At 42.6% G+C, this 15,342-nt stretch overlaps 1 protein-coding gene across 8 annotated transcripts in view; it reads left to right on the forward strand.

Moving 5' to 3' along the window:
• The first annotated feature begins 1,339 nt into the window (after window positions 1–1,339).
• Window positions 1,340–15,342, forward strand: part of LOC145397304 (uncharacterized) — a 40,158-nt gene continuing 26,155 nt past the window's right edge. For 3 of the 8 annotated variants that reach the window (XM_080270482.1, XM_080270483.1, XM_080270480.1), the window contains exon 1: window positions 1,340–1,504. In XM_080270482.1, the coding sequence (XP_080126608.1) occupies window positions 1,495–1,504 (10 nt within the window). In that variant the 5' untranslated portion in view covers window positions 1,340–1,494. Of the gene's footprint in view, window positions 1,505–1,643; window positions 1,722–2,450; window positions 2,786–3,268; window positions 3,911–4,480; window positions 7,630–15,342 lie in introns of those variants that run through there. The other 5 variants (XM_080270484.1, XM_080270485.1, XM_080270486.1 and 2 more) reach the window with 5 other exon arrangements.

Genomic DNA, 15,342 nt, shown 5'->3' on the forward strand with positions numbered 1-15,342 from the left:
ACGCACATCTACTTACTTTTCTTTCCCTTTTACACAAAAACATCAGAAGAACGACTGCATGGATCCAGATTTATGGAAGATATGGGTAGAGGCAAATACCTCCTTTGCTTATACATACATTTCCTTCATACCCCCCTGCCAGCTTAGTGCACAGAAACACACACACACAGACACAGACACACACACACACACACACACACACACACACACACACACACACACACACACACACCAAAACATATGGGGTAACACTGCCCAGGTTCAGTATTACGTATGGATAACATCAATCTCACCTCATTCTTAGGTGGATTGAAAGTATGATGATGATGATGATGATGATGATGATGATGTTTATGGTTTCTGTTGTTGATTATGCATTCGTCTCTTGTAGATGTATAAAGAAGCTAATCTTGATTATTCATTCCTTTCTTCCACTTATATATGATTTTACTGTTGATTATGCATGCCTTTCCTCCAGATGTATAAAAATTCTACATTTACTTCTTCCAGAGGTCTAAGATTTTGTTGATTATGCATTCCTTTCTTCCACCTCCCAGCCCCTCCCGCCAACACCTTGAAGGCATCCCACTACGCCCTTGCAACAGTCATGGCCACCTCCCAGCTGATCATATGCGAGACAAAAGCGAAAGCTATCTATAGAACCTGCTGCGACTTAGCCACGTATTCCCGTCCGCTTACAGGCTCTCTTACACCATTTCTTGACGTTTTCTCTCTCTCGCATACTAGACGGTAATGTCCTCCTCTACGTAGTTTATATCTTCAAAACATCGACACACTTTGCATACACAAACTCTAACAGAACACTGATGTGCCATGTGTACAGATAAATTTGTTAGGAAATGTTAGGAAGCCTTAGTTGATGAGAATATGGGCTTCAGAATGCTGTCCAACTCTGCCATATACTGCCTACCTCTGCCACTAGCTCAGTTACGTAAACATGAGCCAAAAGACCTTTTTCACAAGTTCATATATTTCTTTTTAATCTGTTTTTCTTTGTTGTGTGGAAGGAAGGCCAGTGCGTACATCAAAGTCGACCGTTCGGAGCGTTGGAATGATTTCTGTCTTCGCAAAGCAAGTGACTGGTGACGTATAATATGACATCACCGGCCCCGGGAGGGGTTGCCAGTTAGCGTCAACACATCTCTTGAGTCAGGGACGGAAGGGAACTCAGGGTAAGAATGCCACTGCAAGCACGAACGGGAAAGTCAGAGTTCGGAGGGATATCAAGCAATGGCTGATGCTTATGAATGTGTTTGTGAAAGTGAAATGAAAGCGCGTGAGAGTGTTTGTGAGAGTGCAATACGATGCAAGACCCGGCAACGGAGAGAGGTGGGAGGGCGGGTGAAGGTTTGTGCCCGCAGCCAAGACCCCAGCATAAACACTACCACCCTCACCCTGGCACCCACACCACCCCTCGCTGAGTGTCCGCCTGAGGGCACGATCGCTACTCACACACTCCTTACCACAGAACTCATGGCTACAGGTAAGAAAAAGTCTATACCACCGCCTAAATATCTCCCTTCGAGTGGAGGTGTGAGCAGAAATGTGCCAATGTATTTTTTAGGAATAATTTTTTTCTGTTCATGTTTTAAAATAGCTGCGTTGCTAAAGGCTGTGATGCCAGTGTATCAAGTGAGGGTGAGGGGTAGAGTCACGGCGAATTCTAGTCTCCTAAACGCCTTTAAGTGCAATATGCAAAGGTAGAAATGAAAGCTGGAAAATGTATATGACGATTTTTTAATATCCAGTCACGATTTTAAGTAGATGTGGATGTGCATCATTCAGTGACAAAGTATATAGTGACAGTTTCCGGGTTGGCGCAGTACCATATCTATGACGTGCAACTTGCTGTATAGTAGTTATTCTGAGGACGTGTTTTTATATATTATGTAGCTATTTATGGAACCTTTGACTATACCATGAATAATGTATAACATGGTGTGCATCATAATGACAAGTTAATGCGTCGGATGATATGAAACATTGTCACTGTGTTGCACTTTATCTGACTCACTTTAAATTTAGCAAAATTACATAGAACTAACCGAAACTAACCTCGAGGAAATATCTTACACTGTGGAATCTTGTGACTTGTGTTAACATCTGAGCTGAACCGCACATTATGCTTAAACAGCAAGGGTCAACTGTACTCAATAAATCAAGCTTCCTAAATTTATAACTAAATAAACGACCTTTGAATACTTGAATTTAAAGCATGGGAAGTTCACAGTATAAAGCTCGGTCTGTCACTGACTAAAGCTCCTTTGCTGCATGTAGATATTTTTTTCCCTTGCACCTCACAGTGTTAGTATAATAAACTCTAATATGTAAAGTGGATTAATGTGCAAAATGTAACAAGTGAAGATAACCTGACCCTTGTTTGGTACGCTTAATGCGCGATTCTGCTTACAACGTGTGTATATTAATAGTTGCGCGCAGGTGAGTGAACTGAGGAAGACTTGGACCCACTGTGAGGGTTGACGCCCGTGGGCCTGACTGACTCTGTCAACCCTCAGAAGGGATGAAGGGGATGCGGGAGGCGGTGACGTGCGCCGTGTGCTCCGAGGTGTACCAGGCAGGTGCTCGGGAGCCGCTGGTGCTCCCCTGCGGCCACACCTTCTGCCGCACCTGCCTGGCCGCTGTCAAGATTACCGGCAGCTTCCTGTGCCCCACCTGCCGGCAGTCCCACAACAACGTCCAAGTGGAAAGGCTCTCCGTCAACTACTCGCTCCTCAGCCTGTCCTCTGCCTGCACTGGCTTTGAGGTAAGACCACCGAGGCCTACCACAATGACTATCGCTTACCCCATGATTTCTTCTCCCCTCTGAATGGGAGAACGCTGTATACAGCAATGCGCACTAGCTTGGGAAAATAAGCTTTTCATGCTTTAAGGCCCTAATAATGTTCATGTACGCCGCTGACTCTCTCAGGCACTGTGGTGTCACAAATGGCCATCTCCTGTACTGTACAGTAGACTACAAGATGTTACAATCAATTATATTTTGAGGAAATAATATTAATAAATCCTTAACGCTATTCACAGCTGCAGAATTACTGTCATGATGCTGAAAGTATGAAATATACTGTATACGTGACGAAAAGTACTAGTAAGTCATTCATTTTGAGAAAATATTACTCATACTTAACGTTATTTACAGCTACACAGTTACTGTCAAGATACTGAAAGCATAGTGTATACACGATAAGTGACGAAAAAAACTCCTTGTAACGTGATGTTCTGTGTTCAGTATGAGACCTGCGGCGAGCACGGGGACGACCTACGATACTGGTGCTGTGGCTGTGAGCTTCCACTATGCAGCCTCTGTCTCTACTCCGGCCACCCACAAGGACACAACGTACAGCTGGCCAAGTCTTACGTCCAGGAGAAGAAGCTGGCGCTCGAGGCCCAGATCAAGCTGCTGAACAGTAAGATAAATGACCAGCGCGAGGAAGTGAGAGGCAGGTTTGCTGAATTGGTTCGAGGGGTGAGTGAACTGTGTCAGAGCAGCTCAACTCTACACGACACCCAACTAGACGTGGGTCACCTCCTGGATCAGGTTAGAAAGGCCAGCAGCATAGAGTCCATTATGTTATCTGAGGGCAGAGTCAAGGAGTTCCACACTAAGATGCAGGAGCTGGCGACGGCTGATGGAGACTTTGCTGACTTTGGTGCTGCCGAAGACTGTCCGCTACCGGATGAATCACTGGGCGAGGACAGCAACCGTAACTCCATGGCCCTTGACGAGCTCCAGGATGTCGCCGGTGCAACGGCTCTGCAAGACGATCAACAAGACGCCGGTGAGGTCCGCTGTGCTCGGCTTGGCAGTCGTGATGGGCGGCTACTGCTTCACTGCCTGGCCCGACCCACAGACACGCGACTCTCACTGCAGGTATGAACACCTAGTTTTGATTGTAGGTGACACCGGGAGCTTCGCACAACCTCTTCCTTACTGATTTATTTTTCATATTAAACCTTCTATTAAACCTTCTAATTGGACCCTTTTTTAGATGGTATTAAGTATCTCTTCCTTTGCGATTCAGTTCGCATTTTTCACCTTGATAATCTCCTCCCTGTTATTTATATAGCTTTAATAGACATTTTAATAGGTCATATTCCTGGCAGAATAGGAGGCTTCGTATCAAGTCTTCTTTAGCGAATTATTTTGCAAATTAGATTAATATTTTCTTGCCAGAGGGAGAGGGAGGGGTTAGAGCGGGGAGGATGGAGCCCCCCCCCCACCACACACACACACAGTATCTAGCCTTCTAGTATGAAAAGTCTATCCTAAGCTGAACAGAATCGTCTGGAGGCCGCAAGTATAAAGTGAAAATGAGGTTCCCCGGCTCAGTGAGTATCCGTTTGCTACAAGGACTATATTATTTAAGTAAATTATTAACTTTGTTATATGATTCTGTGCCATTAAAATTTGTCATTAAAAAAATAATCTCATCCCTTCCAGCTGCCGTCTGAGGTGTTCCTGGAGCTGAGTGTGGGCAGCAGGTGTCTTGGTCAGGTGCATATCCGCCTGTGGTCACACCTTCGACGAGCTCAGCAGTTCCTTGCACTGTGTCTCGGCACTCTTGGCCCTTCATACCTCGGCGCACAGGCATCTAAGGTCATAAACAAAAGCTCTGATAGAGAAACCCTTATTTTCGAGTACCACATCGAGGCCAACAAGTCAGCGAGCGGACGTCCCCTTTTCACCGACCTAGAGTGGGGTGGCAGCTACGTCAAGCCTGTCAAGGAAGGGCTACTGATGACTTTCGAGCCAGGTCGAGGGGCGGCTACCTCCATGACCACCAGTTTCGGTATCTGCACCCGTGATCAGCCCGGGGGGTCGTGCTCGTGCCCCTTCGGAGAGGTAATGACGGGCCTGGATGTGGTGAAAGCAGCCGTAACACACGACCCTGTTACCGATGTCAAGATATCACAGTGCGGTCTCGTCCTGCCTGACCTCACACCGTCTCGAGACCATCCTGAGGCGGAGGTCGCCTGATGACTACACGCACCTGACTTTGCGCTTATTTACTCTCCATCCCTTCACTACAATCGATCGATCGATCCAGATAGAAAATAACCCCTTCACTACGAAAGGTCTCCCTTAAGATTAATTTAATTGTTAGCAGGAAGCAAGAATCAATATGTAAATGTCTTGGTATTTCACTAAGAAGGTCCTCCCATAAACTGAATGAAATCAGCTATGGGTTGAATATACCAAAGCTGTCGTACTGAAGGAGTTACGGAGAAATTGTGTAGTCTCTTCACCACAAGGCCTGCCCCTAAAATTACCTGGACAAAGAAGTCAGCGTGGTGAAGGGGTTAGCGATCTAGTCATTAGTTTTGAATGTTTTTTCGAAGTGTCGACCGACTTAGTATAAGGAGCTGAAGACTTCGGTTACGAGAGCTGGCATCGTGTACCTCTAGCAATCATCTAATTTACAGTCCATGTATTTTCAGATGGCGAAACTAGTCCACGTCCCTGGCTTGAAAGCTGAGGTCCTAGAATCCGATCTCAGCTAAAATAAAATCGTCTGGCGGTAGATGGAACAGAACAGTAGAGCTGTTACGACCACGATGATGGAAGCCAAGAACACCTCGTTTCACCCAGCTATTTTTGTATGATTTGTTCTCCATCTTGCTTTTTCTTACCATCAACATAATAGGGGATTAAATTTCATGCACCGTAGGATGATCTGATACAGAGAGAGAGAGAGAGAGAGAGAGAGAGAGAGATACAGTATATATATATATATATATATATATATATATATATATATATATATATATATATATATATATATCCTGACAGAGGTAAAATAGGTAAAAGGATTTAGCTAAGTGACATACAAGGCATTATTGGTGTCTTCAATAGGCCGTTTGCAATTTATTCATGGCGTCTCCAGACGATTTTATTTTGAACACTTTATGAACTAGTGGGGTTAACAAGTGCATATTTACTCTCCAGCAAGCGCTGAAGACGGATGCCTTCATACGGTAGCACTGATATGACGGGGCGGCTTAACTGCCTTGTTATACAAACGTCTCTCCATTAATTTTCTATCCCCCGACAGAGCAGGATGGTAGACTACAGCTGATGGGCAACTTCAGTCTGCAGTCCACCGGGTTAACAATTCAGATGAAGTTGCGGCTACAACTTTTATTACCCCATTACTACTTGAAGTCTCTCCTAATCTGGATAAAAGCGTCAGGCAGTAGCTCTGTTACATGAAGAAAGTTTACCTCTCTCTCTCTCTCTCTCTCTCTCTCTCTCTCTCTCTCTCTCTCTCTCTCTCACACACACACACACACACACACACACAGAGGGAAACATTCAACTTCACTGCAGGCCTTATTCTGACGGCTTTAATGTTGTTTCCTCATCTCCAGCTGGCCTGAGGGGTGCAAAAATTTCTGCCACGGAGAAAGACTTTATCACCTTCAGCAGGAGAACATTTTTCTTATATTATTCTTGCTCACATCAGACGATTTTATTCAGTTTAGGAAAGATCCACTGTGTCAACCCCTTCGGTCCAGTGACGTTGTTTAGTTTAATCTAGCTATTTCCAGACGATTTTATTCTGCTTAGGACTGGCATCTCTTACTGAAAACCAAGGCTGATACATTAAAAAAAAAAAAAAACGATCAGTTCCCTGTCGTATGTTTGATATGCTTTTTGTTGAAGGAAAGGGCACGAAGAATGCAGAATTTTTCCAGGTATCAAGTTACTCCCACGAAAAGCAATTCCAGGTTACGAAAGGAAAATTATCGTGAGATTTATCTGCTTTCTTCAGGAAAGACAACGAAGGCAGGGTGGAAAATCATTCCTTCTGTCTAGTTTTTCCTGCAAAAGACTTGAGTTACGACAGGGTCGTCATCATAGTTTTGTCTGAGAATCCCACTCCAGGGTCTTTTCCCACAGCTAGGTGCAGGGAAATATGAGGAGGGTTGGTTCCTGGGTGGACGTAGCAGCTGCTTCACAACACCCAGGGCACACAGCGCCTCCACGTGTCAGCGCCATATCATCGGAGTGAGGGGGCTAATTCAATATTAGCACTACTATGCAATTATATTCAATTTAGGATAGACTTTTCGGGCTTGCCTAGTTTAAAGATAGTCTTCACTCGTCCCTTCACTACGGACTGTCTCCCTAGGGCTGAAGAGATTACTGGGAGTAGTACGAGATAAGAAACAAGTCCGCGAGTTGAAGGGGTCATGTTGAGAATACCCCCTTTCAGTCCCAAGACGTATTTTTCTTCGTTATTCTTGATATTTCCAGATTATTTTCCTCAAGCTAAGGGACGACTCACATGCTGAAAAGGTTATCGAGGGCTGTGTCTGATCTCTTTGTGTGAATAAATACCTCTTTCGCTAAGTAAAATCGCCTGGTGGACGCACGAGTATAGTGAAGAAATAAGTCAACTGAGGGACGTGGTTAAGGGAGGAGGAAGTCACAACGGTGGCCTCAAATAAGCTTCCTTGCTGTCTATATATGGACATCCAGCGTCGACTTTTCTAACAATCTGCTTGTGTCTGTGTGAACGTCAAGGCTCTAACGGTATTTATATTTTTTTCTACTTTGTGTAACTGCTTAATAAAATAATAAATATATGATTATGACTAAGTTCATCCTTACTAAAGTTTTGTGGATAATATAGTACATGAATCTTACAAGCCTTCGTCCTGCAGTGGAGTGTCCCAAGCTGATGATTATGATGATGATGACGGTCAGTCAACGTCCCTAGTAACATTATATGACCGTACATCCCCCTCCCTAAGGATGGATCTTGCCATCATCATCATCATCATCATCATCATCATTGTCGTCGTAGTCATCATCATTATTATTATTATTATTATTATTATTATTATTATTACTATTATTATTTTCACTCAGTACGACTCCTAGACTGGGGAACGATGCTTGTCACTTAGTTATGAGTTGTTACGGTATGTCTGCTGATGACTCTCTCTCTCTCTCTCTCTCTCTCTCTCTCTCTCTCTCAAGCTTACAAAGGATCTCTAATAGTCTAGTCTACTGCCAATCCTGTAAGGAGCTGCCACAAACAAATCGCCTCCACGTCGCCCCGTTCTCTGCCCATTTGGTTGCCCTCCCTTCAACTCGCACATCCCTCTCTCGTGTATCTTTCCACTCCAACCCTCCATCTTATCCTAGATCTCCCTCTCCACCTCATCCTTGGACTTCCCCTCCCTGTCTCCCCCTCCACCTCACATACAGTTTTAAGGCCATTTCTAACCTCTCTAAACCCTTATGTCATGGAAGATGTCACATGAGCTGAGTATGAGAGGTGCTGAAGGAAATAAGAAGCCATAGGGATTGTCCTCTCTCTCTCTCTCTCTCTCTCTCTCTCTCTCTCTCTCTCTCTCTCTCGGGAATTATAGTCACTGAAAGACGGGGAGAGAGATCTGTTAAGTGGCAGAGGGCAGCCACGACGAAGCAGGAAAGCGACGAAGAATGCTTCATTAGTGCCTATTGACAACACCAGGGTCACCAGGAGAGAGTCAATATTTTGTCTAAATCTTCCCTTAGAACACAACCCACAGCAGTCAACGGAGTACCCTAAAAATATACATCAGTTTACGCCACCACTGAGGGTCTCTTACGTTTTCTCTCAAAGCACCAACATTACAGTTGCCGATTTAGCAACTCTTTTAACTATAGAGTATGTTTTCATTTGATGGAACTGGCCCACAAACACACTAGGAATAATTACATTCTGCTTGCATGAAATTCTAAGAGCCTTAGTTATGAGGTGGAAATGTGTCTCCTTTGTTACAAATCAAATCCACACTACCCCAGCTGAAAGGGGTTAGGGAAGTTCCTACTTAAGAACAAAATGAGCTGTAGTTCTAAGGTGACTGAAATAGGTGTTGTAATGGTATACAGAGTACATACACAACAAAAGGTGGTGGTGGGTCTTGCCACACACCTTCTTCAGCTGACGGATCGGATTCGAAGCCCTTTAGTGAAATCACGCTAGGCCGTTTTTGTCGGCCAAAGTGATACGAAGCCGACCCATGCATTTGCTATCGAAACCGTCTTCGTATCCCGCATAAGCGTGCTCAGGAACAATATTCGTGCAGCTTGGCCAGCAAGGACAAGTAAGTGATAAAAATAATGAAATTTGCATGATGTACATAAAATTAAGGTGCAGGTGGCTAATATTAACGACATATAGAGCCAGATCAGCACAAATAAGGGCTACATGTAAACTGCATATTCGTCAGATGATGATGATCGACCAACCTCTCCGTTTACATTGCGATCGGCAAGCGTAATTTTTCGGTTCTACGTATCTCCAAGACGCGCTTCGAATCCCAAGCTCCAGCTTGGACGATAAAAACGCGGCTATAGTCAGTTGTTACAAATCTGTGCATGCAGGAGAGAGAAATAGCACTAAAGCAGTATATATGAACAAGCACAGCAACACTTGCTACAGCCCGGGACGATGACATCACACCGCCTTATCACTAGGTCGCATGGGTTCCGGTGAGTGATGGCAAAAACATCCACCTACACCTCTCTCTCTCTCTCTCTCTCTCTCTCTCTCTCTCTCTCTCTCTCTCTCTCTCTCTCAACATAACCATTAATTTTTTTAACATGTAACTCATTGGTATAATCTAGTACTTTGGCGTCACAGACTGAGCCCTGTGTGGTTTAGCCACTACTACTAATGAATTAACTTCGGTTACCAAGTTACGATAAGAATAAGCACTGGAGTGAAGCAAAGAAGGATATGTAAAAATTAAACAGACTAGTGAAGTTACAAACTCGTGAAGCTGACAGACAGCGAGAGAGGAGTAGAAGGGAGCTGATGGTGTGTTGTTTTGTCCTCGCCCAGTTACCCTATACGGCCAGGGGATAAGGCGATGTGTTGTCCTCGTCCCAGGCTATGGGATGTGCCGCTCCGGTTATGCTTCTATATTCTACTGATACTTTTCTATATATATGAAATAACTTTTGCAGCCCTGTTAATTTTGTTTTGTGTGCTGTACTTTTTATTTATTTATTATTATTTTTTTTGTATGTGTCCGACTCTAGGCACGGACTTCACAGCCTTCTCCCATGGCCCACTAGTCCTCCTACATACCATACGCCTCTACATGTCACCACTTCGGCGATAACACCCACCGTCCATACTGAATACATGCTAGGGTTGTCTCACACAGGACTGGTGTACTGATATTAGCCGGGGTATTTTTACATGTCGGGAAGTCTAGTAGATAGTAAAGTTTGCTTTTATGAAATTTAAACTTATCAACTGTTCCCTGCCCCAGCGGAGATTTGAACCTGGGTCCGTTCGGACTGCAGGCCACCTCTCTACCGACTGAACCACCGCCTAAAGTTACGTACATTACTACGGGTACATTTTTTTTTTTTTTTCTGAATGACCAAGCCCACCATCTCTTTTTGTTGTGTATGTACTCTGTAGGCTATACTTTTACAACAACAAACATTTTAATCAATCAGATCAATGTTAGAAGTTGTTTTTAATTTCTTTTGGCAACTCGACATCACGCTCACTTTTCATCACATCCCTAACCCCTTCGCTCCAATGACGTATTTCTACTTCATTATCGCTCTCTCCAGATGATTTTGATAACCAAGACACTTTCGACTGAAATATATAGATACAGCCTACACACCTTGCACACTAGACCACTGGCATAGACAAAATAGAAAGACTGCCTCTCCAACCACATCAACCACTCTCCTCTTCGCTCCAGACAGACATGCATCTCCGACACACCTTCAACCACTCTCACTGGAACGACATCCCGAATTTCTAGAGCCTCTCGTCGGTTAAGGAAGTTCCCTAACACCTCTTCCATTGCGATTTATTTCTGGGTATGAAAGATTAATATTTTTGTGTACGTTATTTATGTATTGCAGAGTATGGAGATACTGGGAGGATTTATGTAACACACCAGAGGACAGTAAAGGGCAAATAACAAAATAAATCGCTTAGAAAAAGGTGTTAGGGAAGTTCCCCAACCCACGAGAATACGGGCTTGGACTTTGGACACACATATGACATTTTCTCACCATAAAAATAACATCAATGGAAACATATATCTTGCAAACTGAAGGCCATGAAGATACGAGTATTCACAAGCACCACATTTCGACAATAGACAAAATCCTTAACAACCATCAATAAACAACTCATCAATAGAACAGTGATTTATGTTAGCATAAGCTGGACATCAACATCGTCAACACACGTATGGATTAAAAAATAAAAAGACTGAAGTGTTTATGCTTTGAACTTACCATTTATATACCTTCTTGAATCTCATATCTCGCCCGTCACCACCACGGTCATCACCACCATCTTCTTTTCTCATCTTCATATTAACGTCTTATCTTCTTCTAATCTTATTTTCAAATTATCGTCTTTTCTCCTCCTCTTCCCCCTCATCTTATCTTCCCATTATCATCTTTCCTCCTCCTCCTCCTCCTGTTACTTTTTCCTCCTCTGTTCATCTTCACATTATCGTCTTTTCTTCTCCTTCTTCTTCTCCACCGGTGCTGCTGTTCTTTCCTAAGGGGGGAGACCGGAAGAAAGTGTCATTCGTGCTGGTGGTAATGCAGGCAGGTCCATATATTGCATAACTTAATTCCTGTGTGTTGCGGGGACGGCTCATTCACCGTTACCAGCGTCTATCTTACAGCATTTTCCACTTCCCATAACCCTTTTCTAGCTTTAAAAAATCTTTTTTTTTAACAAATCTACTGACAGCATGGTTGACAGCTAATTTTATCAAGCAAATTCTCGCTGTTGAAACCAGACCAAGCCGTCCCCTCAACACAAGATTGAAATGCGCAATGTTTGGGCATCCCTGTATTTTAGACCCGACAGCCCTAACGCCCTATCGACGAAGCAGATTTCAACACTCACCACCAGCGATACTGACTGTCGTGTAGGCTGGGGTGCTCCCGCGGAGGAGAGAAATTCTTACCTGCGGGACCATCATAATCATCGCCACCACCTCCACCATCATCCTCATTATTAGAGAAATTACCAATATGCCGGGAATCGAACCCGGGACTCTCAGGTGAGAGCCAGGCAGCATACCACTACACCACGACCAGGTAAAAGTTAACTCACGTTGTCACAATCTTGTAACCAACGTCCCTCCGCCCCCACTGTGGGCATCAAGAGGATGAGTTAACCCCCTGGCACTCGGGCAAGTAGATGCTTTTAATCTATCCCAAACACTTACGGCAAGTCAGAATGAAGAGAGAACCTGTATTTTTTACACAGGAAAAATCATCAGAGAAATTACCAATATGCCGGGAATCGAACCCGGGACTCTCAGGTGAGAGCCAGGCAGCATACCGCTACACCACGACCAGGTAAAACTTAACTCACGTTGTCACAATCTTGTAACCAACGTCCCTCCGCCCCCACTGTGGGCATCAAGAGGATGAGTTAACCCCCTGGCACTCGGGCAAGTAGATGCTTTTAATCTATCCCAAACACTTACGGCAAGTCAGAATGAAGAGAGAACCTGTATTTTTTACACAGGAAAAATCATCAGAGAAATTACCAATATGCCGGGAATCGAACCCGGGACTCTCAGGTGAGAGCCAGGCAGCATACCACTACACCACGACCAGGTAAAAGTTGGTAATGGTAATTTCTCTGATGATTTTTCCTGTGTAAAAAATACAGGTTCTCTCTTCATCCTCATTATTATCCCGATATCTCGCCGATCAGCTTGAGCCAATGCGATGACTTAGAAAACAAAAAAAATTAGTGAATTACCGGTATGTCGAATAATCCAAAACAGTAAGCTGTGAACATCCCTCGCTATTTATCTCCTCTAAAAAAAAAGGGCACATTATATATATATATATATATATATATATATATATATATATATATATATATATATATATATATATATATATATGGCAAAAATATAATACTAAGTAATGGCTATCCTTAGTTAATCTTACTTAGAAAAATCTCGAAACAAAAAAAAAAGAAACAAAAAAATCCATCACACACACACACACACACACACACACACACACACACATACAAATCATGACACTGAGTTAGAATCATAATTGTATCAGAGAGAGCGAGGGCAAGCTAATACACCTCCAATTAGTGAGGAAGGGTGCACCTGGCTGGAACCCTACGAAGAATTATCATGTCACTGATAAAGCAACATGAGAGAATACAAATGGGATACATGGCCAAAAAAGAAACACACACACCCCCACCCACACCCACACCCACACCCACACATTATATATATATATATATATATATATATATATATATATATATATATATATATATATATATATATATATATATATATATATATATATATATATATCAACGGGCAAATTTCTCGTGTACTAGGTGGTCCCAGTAAACTTTATCAGTGCCAATCCTGGATCATTTATTCATTTCCTACTCCCATTGTCCCACCTACGCCCACACCAGCAGAAAGAGCCGTCTCCACAACACAATGGATACCAAGGTGAGTTTCTGGTAGAGCGGTACTTATGGATCACCCTGCTTATTCTCATTGTCATAAAGACTTTGTGGTTACTTGTAGAGAAGTATATTTTAGACTTGTGGTCGAGCGGCTTTTATATCTTGTAGTAGTTTCCCCACCAGATGTCATGTAGTGACGGGAGAGGTAAAGAATAGTATGGGACTATTTTTATTTGTCTTGGAAATATTAAACAGGTATAATAGTATAAGTCCTGGGTAGCTACCTCCCTGTCTCGCTATCTCTCTCTCTCTCTCTGTTCTAAAGCTAATCTCCGTCTCGACCTCTCTATAGGGTCGCTTGTCTCCTTCTAAACTCTCTTTCCTAACATCTCGTGTAGTAGGGTGTGTGTGTCACGTATCTTCCTCATGGCAACAGAACTTTCTCACGAGAGGACTGCTGACAGCTAACTGAATCATCTCCTTACTGGCCGCTGTCGTCAGCTTTCCTCCGTGTAAGCGTTTAGCGCTGCTTTCGCTTCGCAAACACAACACCTTCTCATCATTTGACTTCCTGCTTCTATCTGTCTCTCTATCTATCTATTTATCTATCTATCTATTATGTAGTCCTATATTTGCTCGGCCGCGCGAAAATGACGTACCATCGACATTTAATAGTTATAATATATTAATACATACTACATACACATTATAATGAACTTATAAGCTAATTAAGTGAAATACATAATATTGTAAAGTAACATAATTGTATGAATATTGTATACATATATTATTCATAGTAAATAGTGATTATTCAGTAATATTACATTTTAAATAAGTTGAATACATATTGGAATAAATGCATTAAAGTAAATTATTTAACTGTAATACAGTATGTACTTGGGTTATTATAGTGAAATGCATACATGCAAGAATAAAAATAGTTTAAAATTAAGATTATTGTAAGAGTTACTAATATTTCATTTAAAGATAATGGTACTGGTCTGCCATATATGGGTCATTCTTCTTTGTGTTATTATTATTATTATTATTATTATAATTTTTTTTTTTTTATATATATAATTAATACTATATACAAAATATATACACTTCATTCAGGGTGGTTAACTGTGATGTTAACTCTCCCCCCACTAAACAATGACTCCAAATTAGCAATTCTTGCATGCATTCTGTGCATGGCCAACAGCAATACTGCAACCACAATGCAGATAATTATGAAGACAGAAGGTGCTTGGCTATACACATAATATGGGTTGAACATACTCAAACTCAAATCTTCCCAGGGCTTCATTGTTTCATTGATCAGCTGCATAGTTTCAAACTTAGGTGAAGTCAACTTAATACTTGTGCTCATGTTTAAGTCCATATCAGGCAGTGGGTGGAAATGTTTGTGTGTATGATTGAGGATGGCGTAGTGATTGATGGTGGAAAAAGTAGACATGGATGGTGTAAATACCGCACAGTAGTCTGGTGCTATGTATAATCCTGAGGCTGATGTATGAGATGGTGGTATATCTGGACAGACTATGTAAACTGATGTGTTATGAGGGAAATAAAAAAACTGCGAGTGTCCAATGCGTTGATGGTGTACAAGTTTATCTGGAGCAAAAGTGAAGTTGCAATGATGATGAATATTGTTATTGCTGATGATAGCCATTTCACAAGGGACCGTATCAGTAGGCTGAAACGTGAAAATGTACGCAGGACAAAGATGAACAGCATGTAAGGATGTGCGGCACTTTCGCTCAATCGTTGACTCACTTGCGAAAGTGACAGTGTCTCGTCTCTTGGAGACCATGATGAGTTCGGTGTCTGTGTTGAT

Source organism: Coenobita brevimanus, chromosome 5 (assembly GCF_032717465.1).
Source record: "Coenobita brevimanus isolate Jiangsu-jjx chromosome 5, ASM3271746v2, whole genome shotgun sequence".
In the NCBI taxonomy this organism is placed as follows: Eukaryota; Metazoa; Arthropoda; class Malacostraca; order Decapoda; family Coenobitidae; genus Coenobita; species Coenobita brevimanus.